At 38.5% G+C, this 21,877-nt stretch overlaps 1 protein-coding gene across 2 annotated transcripts; it reads right to left on the bottom strand.

Moving 5' to 3' along the window:
* Positions 1-6,605: 6,605 nt before the first annotated feature.
* crfb4 (cytokine receptor family member b4) lies at positions 6,606-17,335 on the bottom strand. 2 transcript variants are annotated; one of them, XM_077239071.1, is made up of 7 exons: positions 17,066-17,335; positions 16,246-16,372; positions 15,769-15,935; positions 8,842-8,996; positions 8,127-8,274; positions 7,321-7,475; positions 6,606-7,246 (listed from the first exon to the last, which is right to left on the bottom strand). In XM_077239071.1, exons 1-7 carry the CDS (start codon positions 17,127-17,129, stop codon positions 7,004-7,006), a joined length of 1,059 nt encoding a protein of 352 aa, XP_077095186.1. In that variant the 5' UTR covers positions 17,130-17,335; the 3' UTR covers positions 6,606-7,003. The 2 variants fall into 2 exon arrangements, with proteins under 2 accessions (XP_077095186.1, XP_077095197.1); XM_077239082.1 differs by having other exon boundaries at positions 16,246-16,363; positions 17,066-17,325.
* Between the last annotated feature and the right edge of the window lie 4,542 nt (positions 17,336-21,877).

The raw sequence follows: 21,877 nt of genomic DNA, 5'->3' as shown, positions 1-21,877 counted from the left end.
CCAGCGATGGAAGACCATGGCTACGGCACGCAAAGTGTCACCCTGGTGAAGACGGAATGTCCATGGGGCAAACGAGATGACCAACACACCTGGAGGAAGATGCACCAACTAATGGTTTGAGTTTAGCAAAAGAATGTGTTTTTGTGATGATTTTGATGATTTTATTTGATTGAATCAAAATAGGGCTTAGATCAAATGATTTGATTGGTTAAGGATTCATTAGAAAATATTTCAGGTAAATTATAGGGATTATTATTGAAGAAACTTGATTAGGCTTTCCATTAAGGGTAAGAAAGGCCGATCATGGGAGAATATGTATGGTAATAAGCTAAAAGATGGTCCGTATTTGAAATATTAGAGTTAATTTTGAACAACTACATTGGTTAAAAGAATGGATAAAAAAAATATAAAACCTTTTCAGGATAGATTTTATTAAATATGGTGTTAAAAGTTAAGAAAATATGGTTAGGAAAATGGAGGCGATGTATGGAAATGGGTGTGGACTGATGGTAAATGGATAAGATTGGTTAATCTTTGGGGGGTTGGGGGTACTGTACTACCAATTTCAGCGATATGATTATCAATATTGTTATGTTTACCATGCATTATAGTGTGTTTCCAGCTCAGTACAGAAACTGGTTAAAGCTGGGAGTCTGTTCAATTGGATGAACAAAATATGATGATACAAGTAGTGGGAGCTACTGTGACATGTGCTAAAGTGTATGTTTCCTTTTCTTTTTCTTTCTTTCTATGAATGTTTTTGATATGAACAGAAGGTTAAAAGCTGTGGTTATCCGCTATGTGATGACGTACAAGGAGAGGGGTCGAAATGAGGGATTTTATTCTACTTTTATTTCTTCGTATTTCTTAGCCTGTTGAAATGCCATGTGGGTTTCAAGATGTGTTTAGATAACCAGGGTGTTAAATTGATGTGTTTCCTACTTAAACTATACACTATTTCTTGTTTATACTGAGGTGACTGAGGGTCCGACCTAGGTCGGGAGTGCAATAACAGTGCTTATTCATTCAGCCCGGCCGCAGATAAAGTCTTTACTTGCTTGCTAATACTTAAGGGACTATCCCCACAAAAACAGCCTAAGCTTTTTACTTTTCCAAATGTTATTTCACAAATGTTTAAGAGAGTGGTCAGTTATGTGAAAACCAGAGATGAAGAGTATAAGTGTGATGAAATGACTTAAAATTTGTTCTATCATTTTTATTATTATGATTGGGTAATCTGAATGATAAAAAGGGGGGAATTGTTGTGGAAATTTTAATATTCATTGATCCCAAACAGGTATCATAAGAGAAAGAACCTATTCAATGTATAAAAGTATATGTGTGTACGTGCTTGTGCGTGACTTTTCAGGAACATATGGGACAGGACCTCTGACCTTAGGGACGGTCAGTTTTGGCCAGTTTATTTCAGTACCAGTTTGTGTCTTTAAGTAGAAACTGAACAGCAGTAAGGACCTTAACTGAGTGGGTGAAAGGTACAGCGGGTGAGGAGGAACCTTGAAAACAGTATAAAGGCTGTCTCATATCTTCCTGTTGTGTGTCACTCTCTTGCACAGCGTAACTTCTGTGTACTAGACTGAACCTATTCTTGCAAGAATAAATACTTTTCTTTTTATTAATTTGACTCTGAGTGTCTCTTACGCAGTGATGATGTTTAACAGAATTTTTGCCACAACAGCAGCAAAGGTCTTAACTGCATCCTCTTTTTCGATTCTCTGTGCCAGTTCATGTTCTATGGAGATTGTTGCCAGTCCATTAACTCTGTTGCCTGTTCACAAAACGTTCCCCATTCAAAGCAATCGGGACGTCACACATGAAACAGCCAGCCACCGCTGTCAGCGAGCGGAGCCGCCGTATTCAAGCACTGAGGGCGCGCGCGCCGCACCCATACCTCCGGTTCAGATTCCCGAGCCCACGAAGTGCGGCGAAAACATTTTTGGTGTAACTGCCACGGTTCATTTCGTCTGCGACAATCTTTGCGGCATCCATCTTCATTGAATTTTGATATCAGATAGAGCCGGCCAGAGCACAGCATAATAAGTAGCCATGTGGTTCACTTGGAGGGCGGAGGCAAAAGCGCCGGGTTATTCAGTATGGAAATACACACAGACAATGACACGCCACGCCCCTACTGCATGCTAGAATCTCCGAAAACAAGCCGATTTCAAGCTCAAAATGTAAGCTTTTAAATATACCAATACTGCTATCTCAAACATGGAGAGGCTTCTTCGTGATTTCAATTAACAGATTCTCCAAAAAATTTAAATTCACCAATCTTGAAAAAAACCTCTTCTTTCTCATTTTGCTCTAAAGATGTGCTGCCGACTTGTGTCCCTGGTTTCTGTGACGGGTCACATATCTTGCTTGATACCTACAGAATGCCCTAGGGCTGACCAAGCCATATATGTATATGAACATACTGTAAAATGTATTTTAGTGTGCTGTACCATATTTTGGAATGATTCTGACCGAATTCGGCCACGGCCATAAAACATCTAAATGACTGTCCTGACAAGACAAAAGAAATTCTGCCCGCAGAAAAAAGCAGAAATTTTGGGTATCTATACTTTACTTGAGTAATTATTTTTCAGCCGACTTTTTACTTCTACTCCTTACATTTTCACGCAATTATCTGTACTTTCTACTCCTCGTTACTCCTATTTCATTTCGGCTTGTTTTCATTTCGGGTTGTCATCGTTCAAAAAATGGCCAATTACACAAACGTTTAATAGATCTGAGTCCCACCTCCTGAACATCGCTAAACTGATTGGCTCTGTGTTATCTTTCTAACTTGTGAGAGGCTGTTACATTTGGTTGTGTGAAGCGGCAAAACTCATCCGAAGGAATTATGAAACCTAGATGCGGTAAGTGACGGAGAAATCAACAGTTTTCTGCTCAAGAATACGGGGGAAATCGCGTCAAATATTGATTTGGGGACAGCCGTTTTTACAATATAGTACTGTAAGACAATCGCGGGATAAGTGGCAAACATAATCAAGAGTGTGTGTGTGTGTGTGTGTGTGTGTGTGTGTGTGTGTGTGTGTGAGAGAGAGAGAGAGAGAGAGAGAGAGAGAGAGAGAGAGTGTGTGTGTGTGTGTGTGTGTGTGTGTGTGTGTGTGTGTGTGTGTGTGAAAGAGCGAGAGAGAGAGAGAGAGAGTGTGTGTGTGTGTGTGTGTGTGTGTGTGAAAGAGCGTGAGAGAGTGTGTGTGTGTGTGTGTGTGTGTGTGTGTGTGTGTGTGTGTGTGTGTGAAAGAGCGAGCGAGAGAGAGAGAGTGTGTGTGTAACCCTACATTATAGAATCAAAATTTCCCCATAAAGATAGCAATATCCGAAATCCTTGTCGGGATTTTTTTTCAATTTTATTTGAAAACGGCTTATAAATATGACTAAGTGATGTTTTTTGAAAATGCAGAAAGTTATCTGTGACAGGGTTAGTGTAGGGGGGTAGAATACACAGTTTGTACAGTATAAAAATCATTATGTCTATGGAAAGTCCCTATAAAACATGAAAAAATAACATTGTTTGGTCTGTTGAAATGAGAGGCCTGTTTGATCAAGTTGAACCCTTGTCATCCCAGTCTCATCAGCTGGACTGAAAGAAGTTTCAGTGCACTTAGGACGCTGAAAACATGTCTCAGAGCAATGGTCACAATGACACTTGACAGTATTGCTGTGTGTCGTGTCCAACAGGACAAACTTGACAGTATTGATGCAAAACATATATGCCAACAGTAAATTTCTGTTAAAGGGATAAGTTCACTTATTTAAAAATGAAAATTCTGTCATCATTTACTCACTCTCAAGTTGTTTCAAACCAGATTCTTTCTTCTGCTGAACACAAAAGAAGATATTTTGAAGAATGTCGATAACCAAACAGTTGATGATAGCCATTGACTTCTATGGTATTTTTTTTTTCCTACGATGGAAGTCAATGGCTACAATCAACTGTTTGGTTATCGACATTCTTCAAAATATCTTCTTTTGTGTTCAGCAGAAGAAAGAAACTGCTTTGAAACAACTTGAGAGTGAGTAGCCTAAATGATTTTCATTTTTGGGTGAACTATATCCTTTTAATGAAAGATGCCGACGTGTTTGGCTTCTTTAAAAAGCAAGGAACAAGACAGTATTGCACTATTGCATTGCACTATGAACGGAGTAAAGTTAAGTTTCTGTTAAACTGCCTCCTTGTCTTTATTAGTTGCCTGTAACATTACAGAATTAATGAATTAACGTATTTGTTAAGGTCAATATAGACTAAAAACCTTAATACATTATCCTATTAATTTCCTGATTCCTCCGCTTCTGTGGATGTCCCCAGTCCACACCAATCTCAAAATCAAACCTACACCCTTAAAGAGAAGTATAAACATATACCATGATAACATGCCTCTGAAGTTTGCACCATTACAATACTTATAGGCAACTAGTCATCATATCTTCCACTCCATAAAACACGTTAATGCTCAGTAGTACACACATATGGTTCTTTAATGTATTTGCATTTTACTAAAATGGAAATTGGACTGAAATTCATTTTCTATGGGCATATATGCGGCTGAAACAGGTAGTGCATCCCAAATTTTTCAACATTAACATTTTAATATAACGTTATAGTCATGGCCTTTAGAAACATGTTGTTTTGAGGAGGTGGTAGTGCCCCTGTGGAGCGGCCTAAGCTTTTGTCCTTAATGGCATTTTTTCTTTGCATTACTTTTACTTTTATACTTTAAGTAGTTTTGAAACCAGTTACTTTTACACTTTTACTTGAGTAAAAAGGTTGAGTTGATACTTCAACTTCTACAGAAGTCTTTTTAAACCCTAGTATCTATACTTCTACTTGAGTAACGAATGTGAATACTTTTGACACCTCTGCCGCGTTGCCTCTCAAAGGTTTTAAGGTCTGTAATTTGCCACTGATCCTTCCAGATTCTCTCTCTCTCTCATTCTCTCTCTCTTTATTGATGCATTCTCTTTCATTGTTGTTGTATTTTGTTGTAAATACATTTTATTCCTTGTAACGTTAGTAACTGTATACATGGTTTTCCTTTACTAAATTCATTATATTCATTTATTGATTCTGTCTCTTGCTCATATACAAGTCCCTTTAATGTACGATTCAGCTACGTGCTTTACAAATTTATTGATAAGAGGTATCGTTATAGAACAGGAAAGTTGTTCCTTGTGGGCAGAGGAATAGCTTTTCTTGAAAGTCTATAAAGTAGGATAATTTTGTGAGGTTTGATGAGATCGAATGGTCAGGTTTGCTGGACAAGCAGATGATTCTGTCATAAATTAATCCCCTTAAAGATTATCCCGACGATCGATCCATGATAGACATAATTGATATATTAAATATTTAATTATAATCTGTTTTGATTAAGTATTGATATACAACTGAGCAAATTTTAACCTGTCTGTAAAATATAGTCTACATATGCAATTAATTATAATCCTGTGTGGTTAATTGTCTAAGTACATATATGAATGCAGATGCAGGGAATATATTATCTCTTTTTGGGAGATTTAACATGTATGATTATCTGGGTCAAACCCATATGAATAATTATTAGTTGTAAATGACTAATTTTTGAATACATATCCCCAAATCCTGACCCAGATTCCTTACATGGTCTTAAATAATATTCTAATTTTCGGAAATACTGAATTTGGGATTTTCATTAGTTGTCAGTTTTAATCATCACAATTAAATGACAAACATTTGAAATATATCAGTCTGTGTGTAATGAATGAATATAATATCTAAATTTCACTTTTTGAATGGAATTACTTAAATCAACTTTTTGATGATATTCTAATTATATGACCAGCACCTGTATGTATATATATACATACATATACACACAGGGTTCTAAATTAACACCCGCCAAATGCGGGTTAACATTCATTTTGTCGGGTGTTGATAAAAACTTACTAGCCAGTTTGGCCGGTGATGCATGAGGCATTACATGCATGATACATAAGTCTCTGTTCTCGGTCATTCATCCCCCTGGCAGTACTTCCTACATTTCCCATGAACAGTGCTGTAATGCTAGGTGATGACGTTTCATACGCACGCCCCTTGGCTGTGTGCAGTTTGCAGTGAAACCAGCACGAGAAACCATGGAAACGAACGGAGCGTCCACCAGAAAACACAAGGAAGAAGAAGAACGAACGGAGCCAGAGCAGGGAGCATAGACTGAAAGAGGGAGGGAGTTAGCTAGTAAAGTAAAGTAAAAAGTTAAGATTAAACTAAATGCGGCTGTGGTTGGGACAGACTTCTGGGGGCGAGAAGAGGAACGAGGCAGGGGATGAGGACAGAAACGAAGAAAAAGAAAATGTAATGCCAAATGGTTGACGGGTCATGAATGGCTTGTGTTTGATCACGAAAATGTCGTCATGTTTTGTCAGGATTGCCGGATGTACGCTAAAGAAAAAAACAAAACATACAATATCGTGGCGGGAACTAATAATTTTAAAGTCGAGGCAGTAAAGAACCATGAGAGTGCCCGAAGTCATCAGGAGAGCCTAAGGCCTACTCAGGATGATTTTCACATCGTTTTGAAGAAAAAACTCTATGCAGCAAGATCCAGTTTTGAAAAGCCTTATGAACAAATGTTTATTATGTGTTATACGGCCTTATTTCAGTTACTTAAAATTTTAGTTAAAAAAAACAAACAAGCATAAACGTTATTTTCTCAAAACTACAAACTTTTATGTACATGTTGCTCACATATGACTGTAGCCCTGTTTGTGCTGAATACAGTGTAATCAGACTTTAGCCATTCATATGTTTTTAAGCAACTGAAAAAGCACAAATGTCAAAACTTCTTCAGGGCCCCAAAATACCGTTAGGGCCCAGAGGGTTCAGGAGAAAATACTCAGCAATGCTGTCGACTTATGAATGTACACATGGTTTGTCTTAAAGCATTTTAAAAAAGCCGCCGGATTTTCTTTACATAAATATGGTTTGGCATCACAACAGTCTCTATTCAGAGAGTAAATGCTGCTCTTCTGATGTGGTGCTGGCCGTTTCAGATTTCTCCTCGCTTCTCTGTGTAACGTCTGCTCCGGCACAACACTCCTCCTTCTCTGTCTGAATCCCGGATCCCTCCGTCTGAGAGCTGTCCGGCTCCGTGTGAAATATCCTCAGCTCATGAAAGTGCTCCTTCTGCTGAGTGCTCTCCTGCATGGCAGAGAGTATGGGCGACTGGGACTGCTGTGACAAAAACTAGGAGAAAACGAGAGAATGTCAGTAACACAAAACAGTTCACTATCCATCACCTCTTCTTACCCGTGCATTACCTGTTTGAGGTTCTCTGGCAGTTTCGTATCAGGGAAAATAATTCTGCATCCTTTATAACCGTACCACATGGCCAGAAAGATCAGGACAATAGCGACTAACACCACCAGAAAACTGCACAGGAGCACGACTGCTATGACCCAGGGCTCGACCTCACCTGAGCAGACACACAACTCATGTCACAGATGTAGAGACTGACCATGTTTACATGTGCACCAATAATGTGATTATTAATGTGACTTCAACGCAATTCTCACTATTCGCTAAGAATCATGGTTATTTTTACTGCCATTATTTACATGCACAAATGATGCCCTCATACAGTCGGGGTTACTGGCCACGGTTTTAATCTACATGCGTCAAATGCAAAACAGATTTCTATGGACACAGTTAATTTTTTTGCTTATGCACCTAGAATGTCTTCATTCCGATTTTTTCGACCATCAATACACTGCATTATATTCATGTCATGCAACCTTGTCATCATGCCTTCTTTACAGCTGTGTTTATGAATCTGCACATGAAAACATCATTTGTGTTCGTCACAAGCACATGCACACTTCGATCAGAGTGGAACAAATGCCTGTTTATTGATTCAAATCTGCATACGCCACATATTGTACTATGATTATGAGCTTAATTGCATCTATTTGATCTAAGTAATGTGTTAACATGAGGTAAAGTTTGCAATATTGCCTAAATCTCATTATGAGGGTGCATGTAAATGTAGTCTTTGAGAGAACATCACAATAACACAATCAGTAAATGTGTAAAGAACACAAGCTGCTGTGTATGGGTGAAAGCTTACTGCTGGGAGAGTTGGTCACACATGTCATGTTGCTGAACTGGCTGGTTTTTTTATTGTACAAATACAAAACCGCCACTTCGACGCAGTAGTTCACCAAAGGCTCCAGATTTGGTAACATAATTCTGTTCTGGTCTCTTTTTAGTTCTTCCTGTTGAGAATAAACAACAAAAACACATTGAGCATGAACTGGCCTGGCCTTATCCTATTTAGTTTGCTATTGAAGGGGGAAATGTCTTTTCAAATTGGGAGGTACTGTATTTGGTATTGTATTTATAGGTTAATTTTTTTTCCTCAAGACCCCACAAAGTTATTGTGGGTGGGATAATGAACACAATATGCTTGTTTTATTGGTGCAAACTATCCCCATCAGTAAATGGCACAATTGTCTAATTGACCTTAATGTAAAAACAAAAACAAAATATTTACAAACATTATAAACATGTATTTTAGTTTCCCTCAGTCCAGAACAAATCCTTTGAATTCAACAGTATTCAGAACAAAAATAAGTAGCCTATAAAATAAACTAATTATAAATGGCATTCAGTACGAACATTTATTTTAAAGCCTAAACGAATTCGTGTACTTTGTACTTCACTCGTGTCCCGATATCCATGTAAAACCGCATCCTTCACATGCGCAGAGATGTGTGTTTGATCTGTTGTAGTGTATGTAGACTGACCAGCACAAAAACTTTAGAAACCATTGCATTCATTACCTTTTTTGCCTCTCCTTTTCTCCAAAAACGGATGAGGTATGAAACCTGTGTAAAGACATCCCTCAAGTTTCTCCTTCTCATTGGAGGATCAGTGATTTCAACTTCGGTTTGTCCTTTTCTGCTGCTCAGATCGACATGAGGAGCGCTGATCTCAGCTGCACAGACAGGGCAATGCTGTGTTATACACGTATAACAATCAGATGTATTACATAAAACAGTTACAGCGAGACAGAAAATATTTTTTAGGATAATTAATCAAATGCACTGGTTGATATACTGTGCATTCAGAAAAACTCAGCTTTTTGTTGCAGTCTTATGCTGAAATGCTGTATTTAATTTTCATTCCTCATTCCACAAATACCTTGTCTTTATTTGAAAACATATGATTAGGCCACCAGTGCACATGAAAGGTGCAGTGTGTAGATTTTAGCGACATCTAGCGGTTCGGTTGCGAGTTGCACTAATGGCTCAGCCCACTACTCACCACTCCCTTTCGAAGAAGCTACGGTGCCTGAAACTGGACAAACATATCTTCGTCTGAGACAGCAGAGAATAGCCAGAGTAAACCAAGAGTGTGTAACATTGTCACTGTTTCTGTACCACAGTCCATTATAAACCACACCATGGATAAAGTTTACAAAGCCATAGTCAGGTGAGGATCAAGGGTCTTAATATATAATATAATAATAGTAATCAGCTGATTGTCTCACGAACGAAACCAGCACATTTCTCCCCACATAGCAAACCCATAATACAGCGAGGGAGAAGAACCACATGAAACTATGCAACTATATATTTTTTCTAACAGGAAAGTAAAAGTTTAGCTGGCTCAATATGAGCTGTTACTGTGGCTGAGCTGGTAAAAGCGTAAAGCATTGTTTATACTGGACGCGTCAGAATGAGCCCAAAGGTGCGCGCGGCAAAAATGGCGTGATTGTACAGCGCGCGCGCCTCCGCATCCCCTAGACACCACTTACTACACACAATAGGCTTTTTTTCTCTGATTTTGAAAACTCTTCGCGATCGACTTAAAATGCTTCCAAGATCGACGGGTTGGTGATTCCTGTAACTGTTTTACGGTCAATGACGAGAGTACTAATCAGCTGTCTCGGGAACGTGCAGCACATTTATCCCCACATAGCAAAGCCATAACACCGCGAGGGAGAAGAACTAAGTTACATGAAACAATCCAACTACATATTTTACACCACTGACAAGGGAAACGTCACTACTCACGGTGTTTATGGCTAGCTTCTAGCTTTCTGCGGCTTCTCTTTCAAGGTAGTGACGAAACGCGCTCTGTAGCACTGTGTGTTCGCTGTCGGCTACGGTAGAAACATGACGTCACAATATGTCGACCTTCATAGAAGGAGGAGCCCGCGGTTATGTAGATATAAATGTCTCATTCTAAGGTAATAAAAACATTACGGTTTATTAAGTAAGTTCTTTATACACCACTGACAACATAGTTATGGATGTCATATTGCATTTCTGTTAATAGATACTCAAATTTTTTACACATTGCACCTTGAAATGACCAGATTACTGAGTGCCCTGTTACAGTGTTTATTTCCTTTTTATTCACATATTCGTATAATTTTAAACTATTACTTTATTTGTGAAAAATACTGTTATAGGATTGCAGATATAAGAAGTTGCCATCTGTTTATTTTAAGGATTTGTTTTCTAATTTATTAAATATTGATTCAAATAAATATAAAGTATATATATATACATATATATATGGGCTTTATATCGGCCACCCTGCTCTCTAAAATATCGGCCATAAAAAACAACAACATCGGTTGACCACTAGTAAGTGTGCTAACTCATGAAGGCCACTGTGCTCTCGGGAACCTTCAACACAGCAGAAATATTTGTCAGTCTTCACCAGATCTGTGTATCCACACAATCCTGTCTCTGAGTCTGCAGGCATTTTCTTTTGATGTAGGGATTTGCAATCTGCGCAAAATCTCACACCACAATCCCATAACAAACAATCATGATCTGAATCGCGATCAACACAATTTTGAGGTGTACTATTGAGAATATCCAGACGGAACAAGCCTATGGCCTTATCTATTAACACAGTTTAAAAAACAGTATTGCATTAAACAATCATTGGTCAAAATAGTCATTAAACTAGTGGTCGACTGATATTGTTTTTTGTGCCAATATCTTAAAGGGTTAGTTCACCCAAAAATGAAAATTCTGTCAGTAATTACTCTCCCTCATGTTGTTCAACCCCGCAAGACCTTCGTTCATCTTCAGAACACGAATTAAGATATTTTTGATGAAATCTGAGAGCTGGATCACTCCTCCATAGGCTTCTAAGGGATTGAACTTGCAGGCCCCGAAAAGTTATTAAAGACATCGTTAAAATAGTCCAAGTGACTATAGTGGCTCAATCTTAAGTTTATCAAATGACGAGAATACTTTTTGTGCGCAAAAAAACAAAAATAACGACTTTATTTCAACTATTCATTTCCTTCTCTGTGGGCCTCGAGTCAGTTCACTAGCGTAATAGCGGAACCTTCTGTTGTTGTATGTTGTTGTGACGTTGTGAGACGTTGTGTAACGTAGCTTTACGCTATTACACTTAGTTAACTGACTAGAGGCCCAAAGAGAAGGAAATGAGTAGTTGAAATAAAGTCGTTATTTTTGTTTGTTTTTTGCGCACAAAAAGTATTCTCGTCGCTTGATAAACTTAAGATTGAGCCACTGTAGTCACTTGGACTATTTTAACGATGTCTTTAATAACTTTTCGGGGAACAAGTTTCAGTCCCTTAGAAGCCTATGGAGGAGTGATCCAGCTCTCAGATTTCATCAAAAATATCTTAATTCGTGTTCTGAAGATGAACGAAGGTCTTGCGGGGTTGGAACAACATGAGGGAGAGTAAATACTGACAGAATTTTCATTTTTGGGTGAACTATCCCTTTAAAGAGCAGGATGGCCGATATAAAGCTAATATATTTGAATATATTCAAAGTTGATACTTAAAGGTAATGGTACCAGTCTTTCTGATTGATTAATGTTAAAGTTACAAAAGTCCTTCAGTCAAGAGTAGAGAGTGATTTTCTTTGTCTTTTGTTCTTTGATTAACATGACAGTGATAAACCTGCTGCTGTCTAAGAGTTTATGCATGGATCCAATATGCTGTTGCACAATATGCGTTGTCTTTCTCAACTATTTATGTTTTAAATCTGACTGTTTACCTGAATACTCGCCAAGACGGCCATTTTGACCATAATTTTGTATGCATTTAAGCGCAGTAAGCCACTCAATTTGGTAAAATGGAAAAGGCGAATGCTGAATGCCTCGTCTATAAAACTGCTTGCCATTGTATTTAGGGAGCTGCAAATAGCGAAGTTGTAGACTATCCGTATGCATACGGTAACTGTTACGAACACTGGTCATAGGATTAAGTAATGCCAACGTTGTTCCATGGTATTTGTGGGAGTTTTATTCAGCGACTACCTGGCTGATGTTTGGACGCATGTGGTGTGTGTAGTGTGTGTGTGTCTCCCTCTCTTTATGTAGAAAAATTTAAACCATGGCAGTCTAAAACGCTAAAACGCCTAAAAACGCTAGGCGTGCCGTGTTCTCCTTTTTCCAAAGCGCTAGGGCGGTTGCGCTCCGGAGGCGTCTGTCGTTGCTAAGCGCAACCATCAGCTGCGCTCTCCGTTACAGCAAGGAAAAAGCTTGCGGCATTCTGAAAAGTTGAGATGGCGCGGACGCGCTTGGAAAAAACGAGCGTGTAGCACCGCAACCATGCCGCTTCCATTATGAGCGCGCATACCGCGCACCTACATTTGAAATAACGAAATTGAGCGCGCAAAAGACGCGATACGTGAACAGGCCCTTACATTACAATTCAAGCACTTTATTTCAATGGCTACTTTTCAGGTTTATTGTTTTCTTAAATTATTTAAATGTGTTGACAAAGGAAATGTTGTGATGATCAGTGAAAGTAGCACAATATGTCCTAAACATGACACAAGCAATAATAAGCGCTTCAAAATAACTGGTAAGATATAGTTAACAAGTTTAAAGCAGTTTGCCCTGTCAGATGCTCCGACAGATACTGTTGCGGACTGACTGGTGCATGCAATCTTTTGCAGCGATGTTTGTGTGAGCATATCAGTGAATACCCCAGACCACTCGGTGAGTTTCACGTCTTTGTAAACTAAAGTTTAATGCGTTTTATGAATGATATTGTTCCAGTGCCCCTATGAAACCATTGTATAGGTGGGGGGGGGGGGGTGCTAACACACAAGCCGAAAATTCTCGGGACAGCAGCATTTGTCCAAATTTCAATCTTAACCGTTCTATTTCATCAGAAACGATCTTAAAACAGGGCTTTAAGTGTAAAATACCGAACTTGTCCATTAAATGACTAGGTTCAAGTACAGGTCCTTCTCAAAAAATTAGCATATTGTGATAAAGTTCATTATTTTCCATAATGTAATGATAAAAATTAAAATCGCATATATTTTAGATTCATTGCACACCAACTGAAATATTTCAGGTCTTTTATTGTTTAATACTGATGATTTTGGCATACAGCTCATGAAAACCCAAAATTCCTATCTCAAAAAATTGGCATAAATCATCCGACCAATAAAAGAAGTGTTTTTAATACAAAAAAAAGTCAACCTTCAAATAATTATGTTCAGTTATGCACTCAATACTTGGTTGGGAATCCTTTTGCAGAAATGACTGCTTCAATGCGGCGTGGCATGGAGGCAATCAGCCTGTGGCACTGCTGAGGTGTTATGGAGGCCCAGGATGCTTCGATAGCGGCCTTAAGCTCATCCAGAGTGTCGGGTCTTGCGTCTCTAAACTTTCTCTTCACAATATCCCACAGATTCTCTATGGGGTTCAGGTCAGGAGAGTTGGCAGGCCAATTGAGCACCGTAATACCATGGTCAGTAAACCATTTACCAGTGGTTTTGGCACTGTGAGCAGGTGCCAGGTCGTGCTGAAAAATGAAATCTTCATCTCCATAAAGCTTTTCAGCAGATGGAAGCATGAAGTGCTCCAAAATCTCCTGATAGCTAGCTGCATTGACCCTGCCCTTGATAAAACACAGTGGACCAACACCAGCAGCTGGCATGGCACCCCAGACCATCACTGACTGTGGGTACTTGACACTGGACTTCAGGCATTTTGGCATTTCCTTCTCCCCAGTCTTCCTCCAGACTCTGGCACCTTGATTTCCGAATGACATGCAAAATTTGCTTTCATCCGAAAAAAGTACTTTGGACCACTGAGCAACAGTCCAGTGCTGCTTCTCTGTAGCCCAGGTCAGGCGCTTCTGCTGCTGTTTCTGGTTCAAAAGTGGCTTGACCTGGGGAATGCGGCACCTGTAGCCCATTTCCTGCACACGCCTGTGCACGGTGGCTCTGGATGTTTCTACTCCAGACTCAGTCCACTGCTTCCGCAGGTCCCCAAGGTCTGGAAACGGTCTTTCTCCACAATCTTCCTCAGGGTCCGGTCACCTCTTCTCGTTGTGCAGCGTTTTTTGCCACACTTTTTCCTTCCCACAGACTTCCCACTGAGGTGCCTTGATACAGCACTCTGGGAACAGCCTATTTGTTCAGAAATGTCTTTCTGTGTCTTACCCTCTTGCTTGAGGGTGTCAATGATGGCCTTCTGGACAGCAGTCAGGGCGGCAGTCTTACCCATGATTGCGGTTTTGAGTAATGAAACAGACTGGGAGTTTTTAAAAGCCTCAGGAATCTTTTGCAGGTGTTTAGAGTTAATTAGTTGATTCAGATGATTAGGTTAATAGCTCGTTTAGAGACCCTTTTCATGATATGCTAATTTTTTGAGATAGGAATTTTGGGTTTTCATGAGCTGTATGCCAAAATCATCAGTATTAAAACAATAAAAGACCTGAAATATTTCAGTTGGTGTGCAATGAATCTAAAATATATGAAAGTTTAATTTTTATCATTACATTATGGAAAATAATGAACTTTATCACAATATGCTAATTTTTTGAGAAGGACCTGTAGTTTGTGAATAGTTGGTTACTTTTAAAATTAAGTACAGTGTGCACTTTATTATGCTGGTTGCTTGTTGCTACTGTGTGCAATAGTGTAATTATTTTATTTATGATTAAATATTTATCTTCAGCACTGAACTCTTTTTTTTTAACTTGTTCAGCCTCACGTTTTTACTATTTGTTAAATATTGTTTTTTTAAGTTCATTAAATGTTCCTTTTTTAAATTGCGATCATCGTGTCATTTTTATGATGTAAATTGATGAGCAAAAGCAGTATCGGCTCCAAATATCGTCAGCCTGTATCGTTTATCGGCTGATGGAAAATAATCGGTATCGGCACTAAAAAAATCCATATCAGTCGATCCCTACTCCCCTTACAAGTACAAAACCTGCAGGAATTAGTAAAACTATGCCCCATACGAGCACTATTTAACTGAGGCGGGTGTGTGTCGCTTCACTGTTGGAGAGAGAGAGTGAGAACGCACAGTTATTGCCTGTGTCGCTGGAAACAAACCAGACCGGCTCCGGAAAATGTGAACATGCGGAAAATCGTCCGATTGCCGCATTTCTATATTTCAGTTTTTTTTATTTTTCAAACATTTACAGAGTTATCACAAATTGTGTTTTGGCTCTGTCATTAAGAAGAATGAAGTGTAGATTGATGTCAGAGGGAAAAAAAAGGTAATTTGAACCATTTTGGCATAAGGCTGCAACAACCAGAAGGGTTCTGGATACTTCTTTATACGTGTGACACTAGAGGGATAAAAATCATTGATGTTCAGTGTAGCTCAAGGTCCTCTAGAAACATCTGGTTGTGTTCTAGTGGCCCAGACAAGCTTCAGTGGGATGATTTACAAACATGTCTACTGCCAACAAAGTCAGAATAAGCATAAATATCAGAAATGATGTGACTCACTTATTTTATCCACTGCAAACTCTCCAGTCTCCACCCAGTCAGACGTCTCTCCATGTAGTTCTGCCCGAACGCGAAGCTGGTAAAGTCCAAAAGTGGTGACATCATTAGTGAAATCACATCTTAGTGATGAGCTGCGGACACACACTGGCTCATAATCTCTCCACGCTCTACACACATACAGGGAGAAAATGAAACGATAACATTACAGAAATGCATAACCAGACTTTCATCAACATAGAAAAGCATATTTCAGCTTCTAAACCCTCAATTACATCATTATAAGTGCATTAATGTACACAAGTTTGGTCTTTGTGTTTTATTATACAGATTTTCCTCTTGTTTTCAGAGACAAGAGCAAGCCACCGACGTTTTTAACCAGGAATATTCTAATAGTATGAAGCCATTTAATTATATTTGTAAATGTCACGCATATTATTTCAACAGTAAGCAGTAAAGTGAGTATCATAATTAACTTACTTCACTTCAGCGGTGTAGTTAAACAGTTGATTAGTGGTGTTTTGTGGCGGATCCCATTCCAGAACTAATCCCATGTCCAGTGACTTCACGATCACATTCTCAGGGATTGGGACGCTCTCTGTTAACACTCAAACACACACACACATACACACATTAAAACAAAGCTTTACTAAAATACATCACTGGAAAATACACACTGCCAGCATATTCATATTTATTATTACTCTTTTCCACATACTTTATGAAAGTCATGAAAACCCTGAAATAACACAAGTGGAAGGACATTATCTAGACCAATAAATGTTAAACAAATAATACAATTTATCATATTTTCGTGCCTAGGAGAGGGGAAAAAGAAGAAAAAAAGTGTATGTTATCACTTTGTAAGGATATACATTGTGTATTTTTCAACAACTCGTGGTAGAACACAAACATATTTGTTTGGTCAATGATCGTCACTGCAACTTAAGTGCGTTTTATAGGCCTGAATACAAAATTAGGTTAATATTTATAATACAAAATTAGTGTATGAGTTTAAATATGAGTGGTTAAGAGTTTTTAAACACTCAGTCCAGAGAAGTGTATGAATGTCTGTTGCTGTCTGAATCATTTATGAAGATTATCAGGAAGTTCACGATCATTTACTGTCACACGGACGGTTTTCCCCGAACCGGTTTGACGACACGACTAAAGTTTGACAATTGCAAAGCAGTGTCAAACAATGATATGAACTAGTAGAGTTTTAATCATCATCATTAATATTATTACAGAAGTTTAATTCGTGTAAAAGTCTCTATAACATATTACGAATGAAACTCACCTGCGCTGACGTAGACGATATAAAACAACGAGACCACAGACACACAGGAGAAATCGCTCTTCATTCTTCATCAACCGAGCAGATTCGCCTTTATAAAATCCAGTGTGTTATTAAGTGCTCTCTGAGAGCGCGTGCACGGCGTGTCGTTTGTTTCCGTGTGTGTGTGTGTGTGTGTGTGTGTGAGAGAGAGAGGAAGTGCAGTCTAGAAGGAGAGCGAAAGAAGTGTGCAGATGAACTCGCATTATACCGTGTTTACAAGAAACCCCGTGAGAGGCGGAGTTATTGAACACAATAAAAACGTTTGTAGTATGTCGTCATGTGGTCATTTATAGGCTAGATTAAATGTATATTTGCTGCACATTTTTTAATAATAAAATAAAATGTTTTGTTTTTTAATATGATTTTTCTTTATAAATAGTTGGTTCGTTCCACTGATATATTGTTGAGTTTGTTTCACTCTTCTTGAACGCTCATAATTGAATTTATTTATTCAGCATTTGTCAAAGTTTATATTAGTATTTTAAACAGATAAAATTGATTATTTTTAAAACGCAGGGTTTTTTTCAAGGCTTTGTATACTATTTGAATTTCATATAAATAAATACAGTAGGCCTATATGAGATTAAATGATCATACTCTTTCCCCACCAGCGTTTTTTTTATTTATTTTTTAAGTTGCCTTACAGCCAACATCAGCATTTTGGATCATTTTCTTAAAAATGTCATGGCCCCCAGAATATTTTGTTACATGAATATCTGAACATGCAATATATCAAAAGAAAGAACAGAGCCTCTGCATTTAAAATAAAAACTGTTTTATTCTAGCTCCAGCAATTATTTTTTTATCAGCACTTAAATATGGGTAAGTCTCACAAAAAAACAACAACAAAAAAACGCAAGTGTAATTTAACAAAATTGAATAACATTTTACATAGTTCTGAATTTTTTTTTTAAACAAGTATTTACAATTTACCACAATTAAAATGTTTTATGGTAGAATATTTGTATATCTTTTCATGTAAAGACATGTATTTTCAAACTGCAGATTTTTTGTTCTGAATTCTTAGCAAATATCCAGTTTTTAAAAAGTACAGAAGAAATTCGGAACATCAAATTCAATATTCTAAAATTCAAAACGCAGAAATTCAGATCGTACAGAAAGTAGGTCAGAGGTCAACCAGAGATGACAGGGAAGAGTAGAGGCTCTCTGGGCATTTTAGCCAATTATAGAGATGCAGTAGTTATCTGGCAAAAGCGTGGTGTATAATTATATATACTGTTTAACATACAACAACACTGGTACAAACAGTATCTGCCACTCTTTATAGTGGTATAGCACTATAAACATCAGTGGTGGGCCGTCAGGGCCAAGGCCTTCTCTGCCGGCATAAACACATCAGAATCACTGACCTGCGCTTTAATATATTTTGTCCATGAATGTGTATTAAATTATTCACAATAGTCCATTCTCTTAATTTCATAGCTTTTCTCTTGTTTGCGCTGCTTCCAGTAGTGTATGTTTATGTTAGAGCTTTTATCCAATCATATTTCAGTCATCATGTGTTGCCATGGCCAAATAAATCTGCTTGAGGCCTTCAGAATCGACAGTGTGGCGCCTGTAGCTTACAATGAATGGCAATGAAACTATTGCTTTAACCAATCAGATAATCAGTCAGATTTAATCACCGGAGACATATAGCAGGCGACCAATAACATAAACATTTTCACGTCCTTTGATTGGATGTTCAGAGCGCGGACTATGGTAGTCAGAGCTAGCTAACCGCATCTGTAGCGAACTGCATAAACCAAAATATATTTAGATTTATTAGTTTCTCAACCCACAAATTAATGTTTCTCTCCCTCCTCGACCCCCAGCAGGTTCAAACCTATTGGAAAAATGCCTTATTCAGCTTAACGCAGAGTCCCGGAGCTGTTCGATCATGCCAGGTCTGATTTTGAAGGCAAAAGTCCCGCTGATCTCATTGATTTTCAGAGAAATTTATATTTCTCAATTGCACAAATCCTTCATTTCATCCAACATTGCCAAAAGACAATGAAACAATTCTGCACAAACTATGACAGTGTAAGTTATCAGAACTTAAATATACACTATATACATAAATGTGCCAAAAATATATACAATCAGATGTATAAAATATTTAACAAGAGCAGAGCGACAAATAATAAAACATTAAGAATAATATACAAATAAAATATAGAATAAATATTCTATAGCACAAATACTTTATCACACATATGTGAAAACACGCTAAAGAGAATCTAATTATTACACTATTGCACTAAGAACAGAAGATTGTCTGTCATCATGAGGCCATTTTAACTGTGTCATGAAGATTTTTCTTGACCTGAAACTACAGAGGTACAAATGTAATTTTTCATCAAAATGTCATTGTTTTATTATTTTATATTTAATAAAATATAGTTTTATTATTTAGTGTCTAAATGATATAAAATGCTGGATGACGTGTAATTTCCTGCTATTAAATTCAGATAAAACGGAGGTACTACTTATTGGTCCAAAAAACTACCCACAAAATCCCTTACAATACAACTTTAATTTAGAAGGATGTCCTGTTACTTTATCCACTACAGTAAAAGACCTGGGTGTTATACTAGACCGCAACTTGACTTTCGAAAATCATATTTCATATGTTACAAGAACAGCCTTTTTCCACCTTAGAAACATTGCTAAGCTACGCAACATGCTATCTGTTTCGGATGCAGAAAAGTTAGTTCATGCATTCATGACCTCGAGACTAGATTACTGTAATGCTTTATTAGCTGGCTGTCCTGCATCCTCAATAAACAAGCTACAGTTAGTGCAAAATGCAGCTGCTAGAGTTCTTACTAGATCAAGAAAATATGATCATATAACACCTATTTTATCATCTCTACACTGGTTACCTATTAAGTTACGTATCAATTGCAAAGTATTCCTACTGACCTATAAAGCCCTAAATGGTTTAGCTCCTGTGTATTTAACAGACCTTCTATCGCCCTACAATCCATCGCGCTCTTTAAGATCACTAAATTCGAGGCTTCTGGTCATTCCTAGGATATCTAAGTCCACTAAAGGAGGGAGGGCGTTCTCGCATTTAGCTCCTAAACTCTGGAATAGCCTTCCTGATATTGTACGAGACTCAGACTCGCTGTCCCAGTTTAAAACTAGATTAAAGACGCATCTATTTAACCAAGCATTCACTTAATGCTTAACCTTTAATACTACTGCTGAATCAGTTCGAATGCATTAACATTATGAACATCAGCTATGCTAATTATTTCCCATCTGCCTTTCTGCTGTTCGTCAGCTCCAGTTTGTATCCAGCCTCTCACGGAGACTTCAGATGCCCCAACGCCTGTGAAGAGACGACTCGACGCCTGTGAAGAGACGACTCAAAGCCGGCGATATGTTATGCCCTAAATTAATACATGATTAACTAACTGTATTTTTCTATGTACATTTCCGAAATGCACTTTCTGTAAAGCTGCTTTGAGACAATGTGTATTGTGAAAAGCGCTATACAAATAAATTTGAATTGAATTGAATTGAATTGTAGCTTCAACTGTAGTTGAGGTCAAGAAAAGTATACATGACTTGAAACAGGGCCTAACGTTAACCCAACTGATGGAAATAAATAATAACTGAACTTGTAACAGTTTTGTTGCAAAGCACAATATTATGGTGAAATTAGATCTCGTGTTTGTTGACTTAAAACCGAATTATTGTTGTATAAGCATAACAAGCATCATAGCAAAAAGTCTAAGAAATGTAAGAGACGAGTTACCCACAATTAACATTAGCCTTTCGTTTCTCCTCTTCTTCTTTTCTTTTTTTTCTAAATTGTGCACCTGATGGCTTTGACCTTTTCCTGTCCATCTCTGTTCATTTGGCACTCGACAATCAACAGACCCCCCCCCCCAACACTGTCACTCACGTCACGAGTCACGGCCGAAGTCAAGACTAAACCAATTCACCTTGGTGAGGTGACCCACATAATCGTTTTGTATTACTTATTTTTATTAGCCATTTCACACAATTCAGAAAAACAAAAATTTGCAGGAACTATAGGCCTGTATTTATAATATTATGAATGAAATGTGCGTTATTTTGGAAGAAAGTCGAGATGGTGTGACTGACTTTAGCCCACTAATTCCATTAGAGTATTGCTGATACAGTGCTCCTGCTACGCGCTGCCGCGCCGCACTACTAAAGGCCTCATTATACTTCTGCGTCAACTCCATGGCGTAGCTACGCCGTCACTCCTACGGCGTCGTGGCTGTTTTATGGTTCTGCGTCAGGTTGCTTGCATCGCGGTGCATCTGACCAATCACAGCCCTTGGGGTCTGCGTCGCCTCGACGCGTAGTTACAATTTTTTGGAGGTGCACATCGAGCTACGGCGGAGGGGTCGGAGAGGGGTTCGCGGCGACGCAGAGGGGTCTGCGGGGGAACGCCGTCGATTTGACGCAGAAGCATAAAACAGGCTTAACGCGTGCAGTGTGAAACCGGCGTCACACACGGCACCTTCTCAGCAAGCAGGGACGCCAATTTGCCAATTCCCCACACAGTGAAATGATAGATAATAGAAAACCGCTTCGCAGGGCAGAGGATTTTTTTTTTTTTTACTGCTCGTGCCGCCCCCCATGTGACATGAAAAAATGCCACCCGGTTCGCCTGTGCCTAAGACCGCTACTGGCGGAGACTGTCCACGGCTTCTGTCGAGCGCACACTCTCAGCACTAAAGCGCAGTAAAACTGATGCCAGAAATACGGGACACACTCGACTTCAGTAAT

Source organism: Siphateles boraxobius, unplaced genomic scaffold (genome assembly GCF_051911475.1).
Source record: "Siphateles boraxobius isolate OS27281-9 unplaced genomic scaffold, OSU_SipBor_1 100, whole genome shotgun sequence".
Taxonomy (NCBI): Eukaryota; Metazoa; Chordata; class Actinopteri; order Cypriniformes; family Leuciscidae; genus Siphateles; species Siphateles boraxobius.
Note: the sequence above shows the minus strand (reverse complement) of the source record. Positions and strands in the feature narration are given on the sequence as shown.